General features: G+C 50.3%; 1 protein-coding gene across 1 annotated transcript in view; it reads right to left on the bottom strand.

Moving 5' to 3' along the window:
- LOC140430067 (PI-actitoxin-Avd5a-like) overlaps window positions 1-12070 on the bottom strand; it is a 201495-nt gene extending 189425 nt beyond the window's left edge. The window contains exons 1-2 of the mRNA XM_072517606.1: window positions 11992-12070; window positions 10133-10155 (exon numbers count right to left, since the gene is read on the bottom strand). Coding sequence (XP_072373707.1) covers window positions 10133-10155; window positions 11992-12046 — 78 coding nt within the window. The 5' untranslated portion in view covers window positions 12047-12070. The remainder of the gene's footprint in view (window positions 1-10132; window positions 10156-11991) is intronic.
- Between the last annotated feature and the right edge of the window lie 9143 nt (window positions 12071-21213).

The following is a 21213-nucleotide window of genomic DNA, read 5'->3' as shown; positions in this document are numbered from 1 at the left end:
AATGGAGAGTGAAACACAGACACTGGGGAATGGAGAGAGTAACACAGACACTGGGGAATGGAGAGAGAAACACAGACACTGGGGAATGGAGAGAGTAACACAGACACTGGGGAATGGAGACAGAAACACAGACACTCTGGAATCGAGAGAGAAACACAGACACTGGGGAATGGAGAGTGAAACACAGACACTCTGGAATGGAGAGTGAAACACAGGCACTCTGGAATGCAGAGTGAAACACAGACACTCTCGAATAGAGAGTGAAACACAGGCACTCTGGAATGGAGAGTGAAACACAGACACTCTGGAATGGAGAGAGAAACACAGACACTGGGGAATGGAGAGTGAAACACAGACACTCTAGAATAGAGAGTGAAACACAGGCATCTAGAATGCGGAACGAAACACAGGCATTGTAGAGATGAGAGTGAAACACAGACACTCTAAAATGGAGAGTGAATCACAGATATTCTGGAATAGAGAGTGAAACACAGACACTCTGGAATGGAGAGAGGAGCACAGACACTCGGGAATGGACAGTGAAACACAGACACTCTGGATTGGAGTGTGAAACACAGACACTCTTGAATGGAGAGAGAAACACAGACACTCTGGAATGGAGAGCGAAACACAGACACTCTGGAATGGAGAGAGGAAGAGAGACACTCGTGAATGGAGAGCGAAACACAGAACCTCTGGAATGGAGAGAGAAGCACAGACACTGGGGAATGGAGAGAGAAACACAGACACTTGGGAATGGAGAGAGAAACACAGACACTGGGGAATGGAGAGTGAAACACAGACACTGGGGAATGGAGAGAGTAACACAGACACTGGGGAATGGAGAGAGAAACACAGACACTGGGGAATGGAGAGAGTAACACAGACACTGGGGAATGGAGACAGAAACACAGACACTCTGGAATCGAGAGAGAAACACAGACACTGGGGAATGGAGAGTGAAACACAGACACTCTAGAATAGAGAGTGAAACACAGACACTCTGGAATGGAGAGTGAAACACAGGCACTCTGGAATGCAGAGTGAAACACAGACACTCTCGAATAGAGAGTGAAACACAGGCACTCTGGAATGGAGAGTGAAACACAGACACTCTGGAATGGAGAGAGAAACACAGACACTGGGGAATGGAGAGTGAAACACAGACACTCTAGAATAGAGAGTGAAACACAGGCATCTAGAATGCGGAACGAAACACAGGCATTGTAGAGATGAGAGTGAAACACAGACACTCTAAAATGGAGAGTGAAACACAGACACTCTGGAATGGAGAGAGGAGCACAGACACTCGGGAATGGACAGTGAAACACAGACACTCTGGATTGGAGTGTGAAACACAGACACTCTTGAATGGAGAGAGAAACACAGACACTCTGGAATGGAGAGCGAAACACAGAACCTCTGGAATGGAGAGAGAAGCACAGACACTGGGGAATGGTGAGAGAAACACAGACACTTGGGAATGGAGAGAGAAACACAGGCACTGGGGAATGGAGAGTGAAACACAGACACTGGAGAATGGAGAGAGTAACACAGACACTGGGGAATGGAGAGAGAAACACAGACACTGGGGAATGGAGAGAGTAACACAGACACTGGGGAATGGAGACAGAAACACAGACACTCTAGAATCGAGACAGAAACACAGACACTGGGGAATGGAGAGTGAAACACAGACACTCTAGAATAGAGAGTGAAACACAGACACTCTGGAATGGAGAGTGAAACACAGACACTGGAGAATGGAGAGTGAAACACAGACACTCTGGAATGGAGAGTGAAATACAGACACTCTGGAATGGAGAGAGAAACACAGACACTGGGGAATAGAGAGTGAAACACAGACACTCTAGAATAGAGAGTGAAACACAGGCATCTAGAATGCGGAACGAAACACAGGCATTGTAGAGATGAGAGTGAAACACAGACACTCTGGAATGGAGAGCGAAACACAGACACTGGGGAATGGAAAGAGAAACACAGACACTCGGGAATGGAGAGTGTAACACGGACACTGTGGAATGGAGAGTGAATCACAGACACTCGGGAATGGAGAGTGAAACACAGAAGCTCTGGAATGGAGAGAGAAACACAGACACTCTGGATTGGAGAGTGAAACACAGACACTCAGGAATGGAGAGAGAAACACAGACACTCTGGAATGGAGAGAGAAACACATGCATTCGGGAATGGAGAGTGAAGCACAGACACTCGGGAATGTACAGTGAAACACAGACACGCCGGAATGGAGAGTGAAACACAGACACTCTGGAATGGAGAGAGGAGCACAGACACTCGGAAATGGACAGTGAAACACAGGCACTCTGGATTGGAGTGTGAAACACAGACACTCGTGAATGGAGAGAGAAACACAGACACTCTGGAATGGAGAGCGAAACACAGACACTCTGGAATGGAGAGAGGAAGAGAGACACTCGTGAATGGAGTGAAACACAGACACTCTGAAATGGAGAGAGAAACACAGACACTCTGGAATGGAGAGCGAAACACAGACACTGTTGAATGGAAAGAGAAACACAGACACTCGGGAATGGAGAGTGTAACACAGACACTTTGGAATGGAGAGAGAAACACAGACACTCTGGAATGGAGAGAGAAACACAGACACTCGGGAATGGAGAGTGAAACGCAGACACTGGAGAATGGAGAGTGAAACACAGACACCCTGGAATGGAGAGAGAAACACAGACACTCTGGAATGGAGAGCGAAACACAGACACTGGGGAATGGAAAGAGAAACACAGACACTCGGGAATGGAGAGTGTAACACAGACACTCTGGAATGGACACAGTAACACAGACACTCTGGAATGGAGAGAGAAACACAGACACTCTGGAATGGAGAGTGAAACACAGAAGCTCTGGAATGGAGAGAGAAACACAGGCACTCTGGAATGGAGAGTGAAAAACAGACACTCTGGAATGGAGAGTGAAACACAGGCACTCGTGAATGGACAGTGAAACACAGACACGCCAGAATGGAGTGTGAAACACAGACACTCTTGAATGGAGAGAGAAACACAGACACTCTGGAATGGAGAGCGAAACACAGACACTCTGGAATGGAGAGAGGAAGAGAGACACTCGTGAATGGAGAGCGAAACACAGAACCTCTGGAATGGAGAGAGAAGCACAGACACTGGGGAATGGTGAGAGAAACACAGACACTTGGGAATGGAGAGAGAAACACAGACACTGGGGAATGGAGAGTGAAACACAGACACTGGGGAATGGAGAGAGTAACACAGACACTGGGGAATGGAGAGAGAAACACAGACACTGGGGAATGGAGAGTGTAACACAGACACTGGGGAATGGAGACAGAAACACAGACACTCTGGAATGGAGAGTGAAACACAGAAGCTCTGGAATGGAGAGAGAAACACAGGCACTCTGGAATGGAGAGTGAATCACAGATATTCTGGAATGGAGAGTGAAACACAGACACTCGGGAATGGAGAGTGAAACACAGACACTCGTGAATGGGCAGTGAAACACAGACACGCCAGAATGGAGAGTGAAACAAAGACACTCTGGAATGGAGAGTGAAACACAGACACTCGGGAATGGACAGTGAAACACAGACACTCTGGATTGGAGTGTGATACACAGACACTCGTGAATGGAGAGAGAAACGCAGACACTCTGGAATGGAGAGCGAAACACAGACACTCTGGAATGGAGAGAGGAAGAGAGACACTCGTGAATGGAGAGCGAAACACAGAACCTCTGGAATGGAGAGAGAAGCACAGACACTGGGGAATGGAGAGAGGAAGAGAGACACTCGGGAATGGAGAGTGAAACACAGACACTGGGGAATGGAGAGAGAAACACAGACACTTGGGAATGGAGAGAGAAACACAGACACTGGGGAATGGAGAGTGAAACACAGACACTGGGGAATGGAGAGAGTAACACAGACACTGGGGAATGGAGAGAGAAACACAGACACTGGTGAATGGAGAGAGTAACACAGACACTGGGGAATGGAGACAGAAACACAGACACTCTGGAATCGAGAGAGAAACACAGACACTGGGGAATGGAGAGTGAAACACAGACACTCTAGAATAGAGAGTGAAACACAGACACTCTGGAATGGAGAGTGAAACACAGACACTCTGGAATGCAGAGTGAAACACAGACACTCTCGAATAGAGAGTGAAACACAGGCACTCTGGAATGGAGAGTGAAACACAGACACTCTGGAATGGAGAGAGAAACACAGACACTGGGGAATGGAGAGTGAAACACAGACACTCTAGAATAGAGAGTGAAACACAGGCATCTAGAATGCGGAATGAAACACAGGCATTGTAGAGATGAGAGTGAAACACAGACACTCTAAAATGGAGAGTGAATCACAGATATTCTGGAATGGAGAGTGAAACACAGACACTCGGGAATGGAGAGTGAAACACAGACCCTCGGGAATGTACAGTGAAACACAGACACGCCGGAATGGAGAGTGAAACACAGACACTCTGGAATGGAGAGAGGAGCACAGACACTCGGGAATGGACAGTGAAACACAGACACTCTGGATTAGAGTGTGAAACACAGACACTCTTGAATGGAGAGAGAAACACAGACACTCTGGAATGGAGAGCGAAACACAGACACTCTGGAATGGAGAGAGGAAGAGAGACACTCGTGAATGGAGAGCGAAACACAGAACCTCTGGAATGGAGAGAGAAGCACTGACACTGGGAATGATGAGAGAAACACAGACACTTGGGAATGGAGAGAGAAACACAGACACTGGGGAATGGAGAGTGAAACACAGACACTGGGGTATGGAGAGAGTAACACAGACACTGGGGAATGGAGAGAGAAACACAGACACTGGGGAATGGAGAGAGTAACACAGACACTGGGGAATGGAGACAGAAACACAGACACTCTAGAATCGAGACAGAAACACAGACACTGGGGAATGGAGAGTGAAACACAGACACTGTAGAATAGAGAGTGAAACACAGACACTCTGGAATGGAGAGTGAAATACAGACACTCTGGAATGCAGAGTGAAACACAGACACTCTAGAATAGAGAGTGAAACACAGACACTCTGGAATGGAGAGTGAAACACAGACACTCTGGAATGGAGAGAGAAACACAGACACTGGGGAATAGAGAGTGAAACACAGACACTCTAGAATAGAGAGTGAAACACAGGCATCTAGAATGCGGAATGAAACACAGGCATTGTAGAGATGAGAGTGAAACACAGACACTCTGGAATGGAGAGCGAAACACAGACACTGGGGAATGGAAAGTGAAACACAGGCACTCGGGAATGGAGAGTGTAACACAGACACTTTGGAATGGAGAGTCAATCACAGACACTCAGGAATGGAGAGTGAAACACAGAAGCTCTGGAATGGAGAGAGAAACACAGACACTCTGGATTGGAGAGTGAAACACAGACACTCAGGAATGGAGAGAGAAACACAGACACTCTGGAATGGAGAGAGAAACACATGCACTCGGGAATGGAGAGTGAAGCACAGACACTTGGGAATGGAGAGAGAAATGCACTCTGGGATGGAGCGTAGAACACAGACACTGGAGAATGGAGAGTGAAACACAGACACTCTGAAATGGAGAGAGAAACACAGACACTCTGGAATGGAGAGCGAAACACAGACACTGGGGAATGGAAAGAGAAACACAGACACTCGGGAATGGAGAGTGTAACACAGACACTCTGGAATGGAGAGAGAAACACAGACACTCTGGAATGGAGAGAGAAACACAGACACTCTAGAATGGCGAGTGAAACACAGACACTCGGGAATGGAGAGTGAAACACAGACACTGGAGAATGGAGAGTGAAACACAGACACTCTGGAATGGAGAGAGAAACACAGACACTCTGGAATGGAGAGCGAAACACAGACACTGGGGAATGGAAAGAGAAACACAGACACTCGGGAATGGAGAGAGAAACACAGACACTGGGGAATGGAGAGTGAAACACAGACACTCTAGAATAGAGAGTGAAACACAGGCATCTAGAATGCGGAACGAAACACAGGCATTGTAGAGATGAGAGTGAAACACAGACACTGTCGAAAGGAGAGTGAAACAAAGACATTCGGGAATGGAGAGTGAAACACAGATATTCGGAAATGGAGTGTGAAACATAGACACTATGAAATGGAAAGAGAACCAAAGACACTAGGGTTGCAATACTGGTGGGGAAGCGGGTGTCGTTCGTGGCACTGAATATTGTTGTGGATAATGGAGGTCGATATGTGATGGTGAGTGGTAGGTTGCAGGGGGTACGGGTGGTACTGGTGAACGTGTACGCCCCTAATTGGGATGATGCTGGAATTATGAAACGCATGCTGGTTCGGATTCCAGATTTGGAGGCGGGAAGCTTGATAATGGGGGGGGGGGGGGTCTTCAATTCGGTGCGGGACTCAGCATTGGACCGGTCTAGGTCCAGGTCGGGTAAGACGCCGGCAGCGGCCAAGATGCTTTGGGGGTTTATGGACCAGATGAGGGGAGTGGATCCATGGAGGGTTGTCAGGCCGCTGGCCAGGGAATTTTCCTTCTTTTCCCACGTCCATAGAGCCTACTCCCGGATAAATTTTTTCATTTTGAATAGGGCGTTAATCCCGAAAGTGGAGGGAACGAAATATTCGGCCATAGCCATCTCGGACCACGCCCCGCATTGGTTGGAGCTGGAGTTGGGGAGGAGAGGGACCAGCGCCCGCTGTGGCACCTGGACGTGGGATTGTTGGCGGATGAGGGGGTCTGCGGGCAGGTGCGGGGGTGTATTGAAAGATATTTGGAGGCCAACGACAACGGGGAGGTGCAGGTGGGGGTAGTCTGGGAGGCGTTGAAGGCGGTGGTCAGGGGAGAGCTAATCACCATTAGGGCCCATAGGGAGAAGAGAGAGGGGTGGGAGAGGGAGAGGTTGGTGGGGGAGATCTTAAGGTTGGACAGGAGGTATGCAGAGGCCCCCGAGGAGGGGCTGCTCAGGGAGCGACGGAACCTCCAGGTGGAATTCGACCTGTTGACCATGGGGAAAGCAGAGGCACAGTGGAAGAAAGCGCAGGGGGCGACGTATGAGCATGGGGAGAAGGCGAGTAGGATGCTGGCACATCAGCTTCGTAAGAGGGAGACAGCGAGGGAGATTGGTGGAGTTAAGGATAGAGGGGGGAATACGGTGCGGAGTGCGGTGAGAATAAATTAGGTATTTAAGGACTTCTATGGGGATATATACAGGTCTGAGCCCCCAGCGGGGGAGGAGGGGATGCGACGATTCCTGGATCAGTTGACGTTCCCGAGGGTTGAGGAGGAGCAGGTGGCTGGTTTGGGGGCTCCGTTTGGGCTGGAGGAGCTGGTTAAAGGATTGGGGAGTATGCAGGCGGAGAAGGCCCCGGGGCTGGATGGGTTCCCGGTTGAATTCTACAGGAAATACGTGGACCTGCTGGGCCTGTTGCTCATGAGGACGTTTAATAAGGCGAGGGAGGAGGGGACCTTGCCCCCGACAATGTCCAGGGCGCTGATTTCTTTGATCTTGAAGTGGGACAAGGATCCATTGCAATGTGGGTCGTATAGACCGATCACACTCCTCAATGTTGACGCTAGGTTGCTGGCGAAGGTGCTGGCTACGCGAATTGAGGATTGTGTCCCGGGGATGATTCATGAGGACCAGACGGGATTTGTAAAGGGTAGGCAGCTAAATACAAATGTACGGAGGCTCCTCAATGTGATTATGATGCCCTCGGTGGAGGGGGAAACGGATGTAGTGGCAGCTATGGACGCGGAGAAGGCCTTTGATCGGGTGGAGTGGGAGTATCTTTGGGAAGTGTTGCAGAGGTCTGGGTTCGGGGAGGGGTTCATCAGTTGGGTCAGGCTGCTATATAGAGCCCCGGTGGCGAGTGTGGCTACGAACCGGCGGAGGTCGGAGTACTTTTGGCTGTACCGTGGGACGAGACAGGGGTGCCCCTTGTTGTTTGCACTGATGATCGAGCCGTTGGCCATGGCACTGAGCGAGTCCAGGAAATGGAGGGGGTTGGTTCGGGGGGGAGAGGAACCGACCGGGTGTCGTTGTATGCCGATGACCTGTATGTTGCAAATCCAGTGGAGGGGATGGCGGAGGTCATGCAGACCCTTAGGGAGTTTGGCGGCTTTTTGGGGTATAAACTCAACATAGGGAAGTGTGAGCTGTTTGTGGTGCATCCAGGGGACCAGGGAAGGGGGATAGACGAGCTATCGCTGCAGAGGGCGGAAAGGAGCTTTCGATACCTGGGGATCCAGGTAGCTAGGAGCTGGGGGGCCCTGCACAAGCTCAACTTGACGCAGCTGGTGGAGCAGATGGAGGGGGATTTTAAAAGATGGGACATGCTACCACTCTCACTGGCGGGTAGGATGCAGTTGGTAAAAATGACGGTCCTTCCAAGGTTTCTCTTTGTATTCCAGTGCCTCCCCATTCTGATCCCCAAGGCCTTTTTCAAACGAGTAAGCAGGAGCACCATGGGATTTGTGTGGGCGAATCAGACCCCGAGGGTGAAGAGGGTGTTTCTGGAGCGTAGCAGAGGCAGGGGGGGGGGCTGGCGCTGCCGAATCTATGTGGCTACTAGTGGGCAGCCAACGTGGCGATGATCCATAAGTGCGTGATGGAGGGAGAGAGGGCATCGTGGAAGAGGCTAGAGATGGCGTCTTGTGTGGGCACGAGCCTGAGGGCGCTGGTGACGGCACCGCTGCCGCTCTCGCCGACAAGGTACACCACGAGCCCGGTGGTGGTGGCGACGCTGAAGATCTGGGGGCAGTGGAGGGGACACAGGATGAGGTGGGGGCCTCAGTTTGGTCCCCGATTCGGGAAAATCATCAGTTCGTCCCGGGAAGGATGGATGGGGGGTTTCGGAGCTGGCATCGGGTAGGGATCAGTAGAATGGGGGACCTGTTCAGCGATGGGACGTTTGCGAGCCTAGGGGCGCTGGAGGAGAAGTTTGGGCTACCCCCGGGAAACGCTTTCAGGTACATGCAAGTGAGGGTGTTTGTGAGGCGGCAGGTGAGGGAATTCCTGCTGCTTCCAGCAAGTGGGGTTCAGGACAGGGTAATTTCGGGTGTATGGGGTGGAGAAGGCAAGGTTTCGGCGTTTTACCAGGAGCTGCAGGAAGAGGAGGAGGCCTCGGTGGCGGAGTTAAAAGGCAAGTAGGAGGAGGAGCTTGGGGAGAAGATAGATGAGGGTCTGTGGGCTGATGCCCTGAGTAGGGTTAATTCTTCCTCCTCTTGCGCCAGGCTCAGCCTAATACAATTTAAAGTTATTTACAGAGCGCATATGACAGGGGCGAGGTTGAGTATGTTCTTCGGGGTGGAGGACAGATGTGGGAGGTGCTCGGGGAGCCCAGCAAATCACATCCATATGTTCTGGTCGTGGCTGGCACTGGAGGGGTTTTGGAGGGGTTTTGCGAGGACTATGTCCAAGGTGGTGGACGCCCGGGTCAAGCCGAGCTGGGGATTAGCACTATTTGGGATATCGAACGAGCCGGGAGTACAGGAGGCAAAAGAGGCCGGGACTCTGGCCTTTGCGTCCCTGGTAGCCCGGCGGAAGATCCTGTTACTGTGGAAAGAGGCGAAGCCCCCTAGTGTGGAAGCTTGAATCAATGACATGGCAGGGTTCATCAAGCTGGAGAGGATAAAGTTTGCCTTGTCAGGGGCTGTGCAGGGGTTTTCCAGATGGTGGCAACCGTTCCTAGACTACCTCGTGGAGCGTTAGGAGGAGGTCAGCAGCAGCAGTAACCCGGGGGTGGGGGTTGGGTGGGGGAAAGAGGGGGTTGGGGGGTTTCTTTTGGGGCGGCATTTGGATTAAAATGGGGGGTTTCCCGATGTGGATTTTCTACTGTTATATGGGAGTTTATTGTATCTTGGGGGGGAAATCCAATGTATAATTTTTACTTGTGTTTTGTTTCTTTTTCTTGTTATGGGGGTGGGGGGGGGGGTTTGTTGAAAAATATGTTGAAAAATTTGAATAAATATATTTTCAAAAAAAAATCTAGATGAGAATGAAAATCTCTTCATTGTAAAAGATAATTGCTTTAAATGTGAATGTGGAATACACACTTCCTACCTCCACTTGTCCAGTGATGGCAACTGTAAAAAAGTAAAATGGCGGGAAGAAAGATAGTCACTGCACTGGTTAATAACACAACTCATAAACACAACAGATTTTCATAATCAGCTGCATCCAAATAATGATATGATAAGATATTCCACACAACATGTGTCAGCCTATTTTTCACTGTTATGCAATTAACTTAAACTAGCAATTAATTTTACTCTAATCTTTCATTATTTCTTCTTGTTTACTTTCTAGTCAGGTGGCTGTTTAATCTCTTTGTTACTCTGAGACCAACATCGTTCATGTGACAAGAGCAGCTGATGGATTGTTGTGTTCTTTGTGATTCTTGTTATCAGGATGGATGCTGTAATATTCACAAAGACCACAGAAGCTAAGTTCATTAACAAAGCTAACATTCATTGCACTACTTATTAAAGCTCGACCACTTACTCCTATAGTAAACAATAGTCTAGTAATGTACAACCTACATTCAGCTAATACTAGTCTCCACACTCCACCTATAACTGTACTCTGATCTCTCTCACTCTCCTGTGCTCTCCTCTCCAGCCTTCTTTCAGAAGCCTGTGAGTCAGTGATTGAGATAGTTCCGCATCTACCTCCATCTAGTGGTCAATTATGATATGACATTAACCCTTTGTATTCTGAACTTTCCCATAATGTCACAATTGTCTTGTTCAATATCTACGGATATTGTCCTAAATTACAATTCATGAACAGTGCAGATGGGAAATACGTATACTATTGTAAGACTGCTTGTTGGAACTGGCGTCTTTTGGAGCTTTCCCGTGAATATGGGGAGGGTGTGAACCCATTTTAATGTTATGTTGCTGAGCATCCTTCACTAAATATCCTGGAGTGCCATCCCTGCTTGGCGTGGGCTACAGTGGGTGTTTAGCAAAGATTGACACCGTCCCCAACACTGTCACTCAGTGACAGACAATCACCATTCAAGCTGCGAGTCAGACTCTTCACCAATCAGCAATGGGACGTGAAATGCTCAGTGAACAAGTGCAGCAGCATCACAGAAACATTTTTAAAACCCACGTGTGTTGATGAAGTCGCCATCCAGAACACCCAGATTAAGCCTTAAGCAATTGCAGATCAAATGATATAATGTGAATGTGCAGACTACAGTCCTTATTTAACTAAACAAAATGGTAATAAATAAATATGAGCGTGAGAAGCAAGTAAAGTCCTTGGGCTGGATTCTCCGGTTTTGCGGCTATGTCCGGAGGAAGTGTCTGTCTTTATGACGAAACAATCGGCGAGGTCTCAGCACCGATCCTCCGACCGGTAAGGGGCTAGTAGCCGGTCCACGTAAAACGCACGGCCTTGCTGATATAAACGCCTGGGAATTGCCGGTTCCGTGGCCGTGCCGGCCCTGCACAGTCCCTACCTGCCAGATAGTACCCCCTGGACACACTCGCCACCCCCGGGCGACCCCCCACAGTCCCCCGAGTCCTCGCCGAGGGCCCCCCTCCCCAGCCAGCAGCACGTCTCCTCCCCCCTCCCCCCCGACTGTGGCGGCGCTGGACACAGTCCGCATCCACCACGCCGGGTTCACGAAAACTGAGAGCACACCTGTCCCGCGCCGTCGTGAACTCGGCCCATCGGGAGCGGAGCATCGGGGGAGGGCCTTCAGGTAACGTCCTGAGGCTGTCCCAATGGCGTACGCTGTACTCCTAGATGCTGCCATTTTGGATGGGGCAGAACATCCGAAAACAGGCGCTGCCCCAGATTCAGTCATAAACAGGGGTTCTCCGCCCGATCGCCGATTACGATATCGGCGTTAGCAAGCGGAGAATCCCGCTCCATGACTGTAACCAGCGGTATTAAGAGGAACTTACCGATTTCAGAGAATAAGAACATGGACAGAAGAGCAAAGGCTGAGAAAGACCCCATTCTCCTGCAGTGGAAGCTTTGAGTCAGTAACCGCGCAGTCGTCCACTTGTATTGACACTTGTCTCGTATAACGGAGCTGGTTTATATAAAGGGAAGGCTGCTCAGTGAAACATACAGCTGGTTAATCTTTACCCAAAATGACAGACTGAGCGTTCCTGAGCCAAAATGCATCAATGCTAAACAGTACATCAATGATACAGGTGAAGATCAAACACTCAAGGATACAACCACCTAGAGTTCCAGTCTGCTCCCAGCCATAAACAATCAACTCTTGTGGTTGGATATTCATGTTTGCGCTGTGAAACAGGAGTCAGGAGGTTTCCTGATGTGTCAGCTGGCAGCGTTTTGACATATTGGAGTTGAAGATGGGCTGGGCTCGGTGCTGCCTCCGGCAAAGGGGGAAGGGCTTGGGGAAGATTTGAGGAACGCACTTCAAATAACAGAGTTTATAATTCTTACAGAATTTATGAAGGGCCTGTATGTTCCTAAATGACAATTTCAACTTTTTTCCTGACAAGTTCAGTCATGTGCACTTCAGTGCCCGGCTCTGAGGTTCACCCAGGACGCAAATGCTTTTCTCTGCACTTGTCTTGGAAACAAACTTGGGCCGCCCTTGTCGTGCAATGCCCCGGTCTGTCTCGTTTCACCTCCATGGATTTCCCCTGCGATCGTAGGTCATAGAATTTACTGTGCAGAAGGAGGCCATTCGGTCCATCGGGTCTGCACCAACCCTTGGAAAGAGCATCCCACTTAAGCCCACGCCTCCACCCTATCCCTGTAACTCGGTAACCCCACCCTAACCTTTTGGACACTAAGGGCAATTTAGCATGGCCAGTCAACCTAACCTGCACATATGTGGACTGTGGGAGGAAACTGGAGCACCCGGAGGAAACCCACGCAGACACGGGGAGAACGTGCTGACTCCGCACAGACCCTGGAGCTGTGACGCAGCAGTGCTAACCACTGTGCCACGGTGCCACTCAGCATGGCAGCCCTCAACATGACTGTGACCTGGTTTTTCCCCTGGTGCTGCGCAGGCAGCTTCCACCCACTGGAGATACTCCGTATCTGGGCAGAGAATCAGTTCAGACGCCCAAATCATGGCAGGTATTAATTTCACGCTAAATCACAATTCTCCGTCTGCTCGACAGCGGTGTCAATACATTCCACTCCGCACGTACAGTAAACGCCCTTGGCATAGCATCAGCGGGCCTGACCCGCTATTCTCCGGGCCTCCGCAATTCTCCGCCTCCACTGGGGCAAATTCACAGTGGTGAGGTTCACTTGTGCATTAAAAAATCGTGAAACAGCCGGCGTGGCAGCTGAGGGAGAGAGAGGAGGAGAGACACGGAGAGGCACGACCATGGGCTGCCGGGCCGGACACTGACCGGGCTGGCTGGGGTGGGGAGGGGGGTGTCCCTGCCAGGGCCTGGGGTTGGGTGACGGGCAAACGGGGCGTGTGGCCGGGGTGACTCCCCCACAGGACTGGGGTGGTGTCCAGGCATGGACCGCCATTGCTGCAGCCTGCAAGGCAGCCACCTTGCAGTGCATCCCACTGACAACCCACATTACCAATGCCGGGCACCGATGGGGCCAGGGGTGCGGGGATGGAGTGGGGGGACATGCGGGGGCAGAGTCTGAAGTGCCAACCGGGGGCACCATGTCGCCCATTGGAACTGGTTGGGCACATGAGTATGCATCATGCTAACATGTCGGCCTTTCACCCCCTGCAGTCAATGGATATTGGAATTCAAACAGCAATGGTGGCCTTTCTGCTGGTCGCCGCAGCCCTGGGGGATGCCCTGTGGCTGTATGAGCCAGAGCTGCTTGAGGAAGAGGAAGCTGCAGTAATGGAGCCTATCACCGAGGAACAGGAGGCAGCCGCTGAGGATGGAGAGCCGGCCAAGGAGGAGGAGGAGGAGGTGCAAAGGAGGCACCAAATGAGGCCTCGCGTGTACTGACAGCACCTGTTATTCAAGGATCTGCCGGAGCAGGCATGCCATCGAAGATTCCAGCTGAGCAGGGGTCAGTGTAACATATCTGCCAGATCATGGCACACCTGGTACCGCGGGGGAATGGGGGAGGACACCCACTCCCAGCGGCCGTCACAGGTTCCTTCCAAGCGCCAAGTGGGGACCTATCTGGTATCTCACAGAGCTCGGTGCATAAGTGCATCCGCGCCATCATGCAGGCCCGAGATGCCCAGTCGACGCAGTACATCCATTTCAATGTGCACCGAGCCCACCAGGATATACGGGCAGCGGGGTTCGCTGCCATTGTCGACAGGCCCAGGAGGTGATCGACGGGATGCATGTCACCCTACGAGCAGCTGCAGATGACAGGCGGCTCTATACAAACCAAAAGGGGTTCCATTCGATGATCGTGCAGCTGATATTTTACCATCAGATATACAGAAATTTGACCTTGAGCATTGCTTCCGATCAATGTGCATCGCAAATAATGTAAATAAACAGCTCCCTTCATGAAGCTGGGTTGACCTCCAGAGGCCTCTGTATCACCTGGCTGTGCTCGCCATGGCGGCTCGTCATTGGCTGCACCATGATGTCGATGCCCTCAGCGATGCCCCTCTGTGACCGGGTCACGCTCTGCAGTGCCTCACCAATGTCCACCTGCCTCTGGGACGTAATCCCGAGTGACTGGGACATGCTCTCGAGCACCTCGGCAATGCCCACCTGAGACTTTTTCACACCAGGGGCTGGGTATTTGCGCAGTTGGGATGACTCAGGAGCCCTTTCAAAATGACGGACGAGTCCTAATTCTGGAATTTCTGACCCCATTCCCAAGGTTTCTGATTTTCAGGAGTGACTTTAACGGGTGGGGAATGGTTCGGGTCGTTAATCCGCACTCTGCACTCCCCACCTGGCCAGCTTCACTACAGGGATAGGCAATTTAATGAAGTCAGGCCAACCTTCAAAGAGTCGTGGTTCATGGCGCCCCATATTCGGTATTCTGAAAGGTAAGTTCTAAAGGTCCTCCTCATACCCCCCCCCCCCCCCATACCAATTTATGCCCTAATCAACCCCAATGGTCCCTCATGAGCCCACACCTTTCAAACAGTCCCATGACCTCTCATGTCTCCCATGCCAGGATATGTCCCCCAAACAATCCTTATGGCCCCTCATGCCCCCATGTTAACGTCCAACTCTTCCATACCCATTGACCCATTATAGACCACATAGAAGGAGAAAATGAAATGAAAATTGCTTATTGTCACAAGTAGGCTTCAATGAAGTTACTGTGAAAAGCCCCTAGTCGCCACATTCCGGCGCCTGTTCGGGGAGGCTGGTACGGGAATTGAACCGTGCTGCTGGCCTGCCTTGGTCTGCTTTAATAAACAGCTATTTAGCCCTGTGCTAAACCAGACCCTAGTGAGTTCCTGTCACCTGAAGTTATCCCCCAAGAGTAATAAATCCTAAAGTTTAAATTCAGCGCGGAAGATCACTCTGCCCTTTAATCAACTAATTTCCAGAACAATTCCACTCCTGCTTCTCTCCATTTATTGATGTTGGTAAATGGTGTGATTTATAGCTGCCCTACCATATGGTACCTGTAGTGACAATAGTTTGCATAAATAAGAGATTTAACACTAATAATTTATTGATTGCTTTCCATTTGCTTTCCGAAAAATATTTTTACTGCAGCCCAATAAAAATGTCAGACCATTTAACGTATCAATAGCTGAAATTGCAAGCACTGGAAACCTTTTTAATCGTGTAAATAAACATTGTGAAATTGATAGAATAGATCAGAAAGCAATGTTTTCCCTGGGGCTCGGGCCGACGCTGAAATCGAGTTTGCCGATCAGCCGGAGAATCAGCGTTCCCGCCGAAATCGGGGGTGGCGCCGCTTTTACAATTATCCGTCCCCTCCAAAGCAGCGTACGCTGGGAGTACGCCGCACACTGTATCGGCGGCCTCGGGATGTTGCCTGAGGCTCTCCCCCCAATGCTCCGCCCCCGACCGTCCGAATTCCCACTGCATGGGTCTCTCATGCTATTATTTGTCAGTAACTCGGCGTGGCGGCTGCAGACTCAATCCAGTCGGGGAGAGCTGATCCACGGACAGGGGGGACTTTGGCAGGGGCTGGGGTCACTGTTGGGGGGTGGTCCGGGGATCACGAGACAGCCAAAGGGGGGAGCACTATTTTGCAGGCCGGGTCCACACACAGCCGGCGCCATGTTGCACGGTGTGGCCGCCATGCGCACGCACAGCCACGGACCCGACAATTATCCACCCGCATCGGCAGCTAGAGCCGCGTGTGCTACCCTGCCTTCCTGCTGTAGTCACTTGGGATGGCCACTTACAACCTGGACAGATAAACTCGCAAAGCCTGGCAGGTAAAATGGACAAAGCAAGACTCAGGCGGGCTCAGAGCCTGAAATGTATATTTGCAAGCAAGGAGTCCAGATGGTAACGAAACTCCGACCAATGAGCATTTTGATGGGCCGATTAGCATTTGATGTCCCATCTTCACCAAGGCAAAGGACTGGTACTCGAGCGACCGGTTCAGTCCCAGACATTTCGGCACCACTCCCTGTTCAGGGGAAGTGTAAACAACGGGGTAAGTGGCCGCTTGGGACACGCCCAGCCATCCAGATCCCCGCCCACTTATTGGTTAGGAATTGAACAGAGTGATCAAGAATCACCCAATTAGTGGGTCCAACCTGAAGGACCGCCCAAAAGAGCGCGAAAACCCCCAAGTATAAGAAGAGAGTCCACCGTGTGTTCGTCCTCTTTTGGACCTGGCGCCCCGGCAATGACCATCTCCAATCGCAGCACCAGCAGAAGCAAGTCCAAGTTCAATGCCCGCTACCAGGCGGATGAGCCCAGCTGAGCAGCAGTTACGTCTCCAGACTCGATAGATCCAGAATCGAACAACAACCACTGTTCCTCTGACCTAAGCCGGGTGCCTGAAGTTAAGTACAGGTTGTCTTAGTCAATAGGTGTAGTTAACTCGTGAGTTTATGTTGCATGATCCATTGTGTGTGTAAATAATGTATCCTTGACCTTGAACTAACTAACTGGTGTTTGGCTCTTTGATCGATAGCCAGTTGAACCTTGTGGTGGTATCATTTGTTACCTGGCAACTCTGAGCATTAGAACATAGATATCAAAAGAAAGAAGGGCAAACTCACTGATTGCCATAGTTAGAACAGAGCCACAGGAAAAGAAAAGCAACACTGCTAGCACCCAACCAAACGGAGGATCAGTGGCCGTTTTGAAGCAAATATTTGGTCGTAAAACGCCACCGTTCCCACGGCGGTGTCAGGACATCGCCTGAAAATCGGAGAATCCAGTCCCAGGTGATTCAATGGGCTAATGGATTTCTGGGCTGTCAGCCAAGCCTCATGTACTCTTGGCTCAGAGCCTTGAAATCCAATGGACTGGCAATGAAAGTATGGCAAAGTATTTTCATGATTGACCCCTAGGGGAACCTATTGGTAATTCTAAGGGGCACTGGTCCTACAAGCTTTCTTACCTTAACCTTGGCCTGCAGCTCTTTCAGAATCCAATGAAATGGCAAACATGTTTCACAAATGTAGTACCCCATAATCTAAAGGCAAAATGTTCTTTCTTATATTATCAAATGACACCATGGCCCTCCAACCCACTTCCCTTATTAAAAATCAATTCACTACACTTAAGTTCCTTAAATTGCTTAATCTACTATAAAAGCAAGTATTTAATTCAAGTACTTAATCCCATATGAAAATAAACATTTGTATCAAAGGCCCATTCTAAAGAATGTATAACCAACTGGATCTCTTAATCATACTGTGAACTGACAGACGCCCCTCTGTGATAATGGTAGGTTGTGAAATCAGTTGTGCAGCACATGTCCGATAATGTTCGCCTTCAGGCATATGTCATCAGACAAAGCGAAATAGCAAGCACTGAATGTTTTGAACTGCATGCAGGCCTTTTTTTAATTTAAAGGCAGGAAATTCCTTTATTGATTGACATTTCCTTTTTTTTAAAATGTTTTCATTAGCTTTTTCTCTTTATACACAATGAAAATAAATGTAAACAAATCTGTACACATCAGTTACAGTTTACAATTTACAATAGCCCTGTATTCGAATTAGCCACCAAACCCCAACTCCCCTTACTACCCCGAGCCCCCGTCCCCTTCTTGTTATCTGCCATGTTTACTTTATTTGCTGGTTCATCAATCCTGTACATAGTGGTGTAATATAGCGGTACATATGTTACATGGTGGTAGGTTGTTCTTATTTAGTTATTTGAATCTACAAACCTTCAGTCGCGGGGTGGGGGGGGACACCCCCCCCCCTTGCATAGGGGTTGGTTGGCGTATGTGCCTCCCTATTCCCTCACCCCTCCCAATCACTACACTTGCAAAAATGGTGGGTGTTGGCTTAAGGTGGAGGACTCCTTCTGGAATTGGGGCTTTGGTGCCATTTTGGCTAAACCCTTTCCATCCCTATGAAAATTCAGGCTTGTAAGTAGAATAGTTGTAAGAACTATCTCAAGGCTACACCAGGGGCATGTCAAAATGACAGCAGTTATTAGCGGCCAGGAAGGGAACCGGCATCTTCGGATGGTCCCGGCTGGGACTGGTTGTCCTCCCCACTGTGTTGCGGCTTTGCTTTGGCTTGTTAAATAAACCTTTTGATTTGTATCCTTCTTGGGACTCCTGTGATTATAATACTGGCGACGAGGAAAAGCAGAACTACAGATGGCGATTCGGGCCATCTGGACCATGGCTGAACCTCTCTACAGAGGAGCAAGGTGAGAACAGATTTTAAAATGCCGCTCTTCGGGAGGCTCAATGCTTTTGACACAAGCGTAGAAGACTGGGCCCAATACGCTGAGCATATGCGTTACTTTTTAGGGTAAACGCTATTATAGGGGACGACTGCCAGAAGGTGATACTCCTGACCGCCTGTGGGACCCCTTCCTTTAGCATCATCAAACGTCTGACTATTCTGCAGCCCCAGATTCCAAAATATTTAACGAACTGGTGGCATTCAAGGCGCACCACTATGACCCCAAACCAACGGTAATTGTCCAAAGGTATAGATTCAATATGGCTGGAAGAACCCGAGGGGTGTCCGTCACAGAACTTTTGTCGTACCAATGCAGGCTGGTCAAGCACTGCGATTCTGCGTCATCCCTGCCGGAGATGCCGAGGGACGGCCGTATGTGCGGAATCAACAACATGGTGTCCCAACGTAAGTTGCTGTCCAAGCCACCTCTGGACCTGAAACGGCCATAGACATATCCTGCTTGCATGAAAACATGGGGAAGGGAGTCCAGGAGCTCCAGGGCTCGCTAGATATACTGGCAAATAGCATTGGATGCCCTCATTCAGGCACACAAAGTCCCCTCGGAGTAAAGCTCGGGGACCCAGCTACTGCCCGAGTAACGTTGGGGCCAGACCTGTTGGGCGAGAGTCCCTACAGCCGGGCAAACCGTCTTCCCTGAACCTCAGGAGGACTCACATCGGTGCTGCACCTGTGGTCGGAGGAAATGTGGGGACCGGGAACACCAGATCCGCCGACAAGTGTACCGCCCTGTTCGGGGACCACGTCCACTTAGAGCCATGGCTTTGCACTTGGTGCAACCTGACGAGGACATGTGCCTGCAGCTAAACTGCATCTCCGCACCAAGAATAGCCCCCATCAAAATCAACATCCAGGTTAATGGCCACCTGCTTGAAATGGACATTGGCACTGGGGCTGCTGTCTCGGTCATAGGACAGCGCACATACTAGAAGGTCCGAACAGGAATCCTATGCCTGGACCTGAGGGACACTGAGGCACGTTTGGCAACGTAAATAGGAAAACCATTGGCCATTGCGAGCATGAGGATGATTCCACGAACCTACGGGGCGGGGCAGTCCAACGGTTTGCCATTGATAGCGGGACAAGGGCCCGGGCCCAGTTTGTTATGGCGCGACTGGCAGCAGAGGCTCCACCTGGGCTGGCAGTGGATTTTTAAGATGGGCACTGGGAGATCGTACAAATTCCGAGGGAAATGCCCAGACAATTATCCAGGGTGGCCATGGAAAAATAAAGGGTGCCTTGGCCAATATCTACAGGTATTTTAGGGCCTTGTTGACGAAGGTGGAAGATGAGCTCAACTGGCTGGAAAGCCTGGGAATCATTCACCAGCGTTGTTCGTGGAGTGGGCAGCACCTGTAATCCCAGTGCTGAAACCGGCTAAAGACATCCACTTGTGTGGCGATTCGCAGTTAACGGTGAACAAGGCCTCTCGCTTGGATGGGTACCTAATGCCGTGCATGGAGGACCTCTATGCGAAGTTGGTTCGAGGGCGCTCCTTCTCTAAACTAGACATGAGTCATGCATGCCTCCAGTTGGAGCTAGACAGGGCATCCAGAAGGTTTGTGACCATCAATACCCATAGGAGTCTTTACAAATATACCAGACTTCCATTTAGGGTATCGTCTTCCCATATGATTTTTCAGAGAGTCAGGGAACGCAAGGGCTTCCAAGGGTGGCAGTTTACTTGGCTGATGCCCTGATCACTGGAGCACCGAAAAGGAGAATCTGAAGAACTTTGAGGAAGCCCCCCACCGTTCTCTGAGGCAGGTGACCTTTTCAGGCCACTCTTGATGACAAGTGATGCCTCCCCATATCCTATCGGATGGACAACGGGATGGAGAGGCCAATAGACCACGCATAGATATGTTCGGATCAAGAAGGAAGGGTTGGCCGCCATTTTTGCGGTGAAGAAGTACTACCAATATGACCATAACAGTCCACAAACCTTCGCTCGGCCTGTTCAAGGAGGACAGGTCACTTCTGACAATAGCATCGGCCTGAATACAGCGTTGGGCGCTATTATTGGTGACGTGTGAGCACGTGCTCAAGTATCGCCCAGAAGCACAAATCGCACACGCTTTGAGCCGATTCCCATTTCCAATGCACCCCCTGTACCCACCAGTAGCAGACAAAGTCACAGTTGCCTTGAATTTTACGGACATCTTGCCGGTCACAGCCTCACAGATTCATGAGTGGACACAAAAGGACCCAATCTTAACAAAATTACGTCACATCGTCCTGCATGGGGGACAGCAAGGGAGACTACCCGAGGAGCTGCGGGTTTTCACGACTAAGCAACATGAGCTTGACATGGAGGACAACAACCTCCTGTGGGGAGCCC

This window comes from Scyliorhinus torazame, chromosome 9 (assembly GCF_047496885.1).
Source record: "Scyliorhinus torazame isolate Kashiwa2021f chromosome 9, sScyTor2.1, whole genome shotgun sequence".
Classification (NCBI taxonomy): Eukaryota; Metazoa; Chordata; class Chondrichthyes; order Carcharhiniformes; family Scyliorhinidae; genus Scyliorhinus; species Scyliorhinus torazame.
The sequence above is the reverse complement of the archived record's forward strand: the minus strand, read 5'-3'. Positions and strand labels throughout refer to the sequence as shown.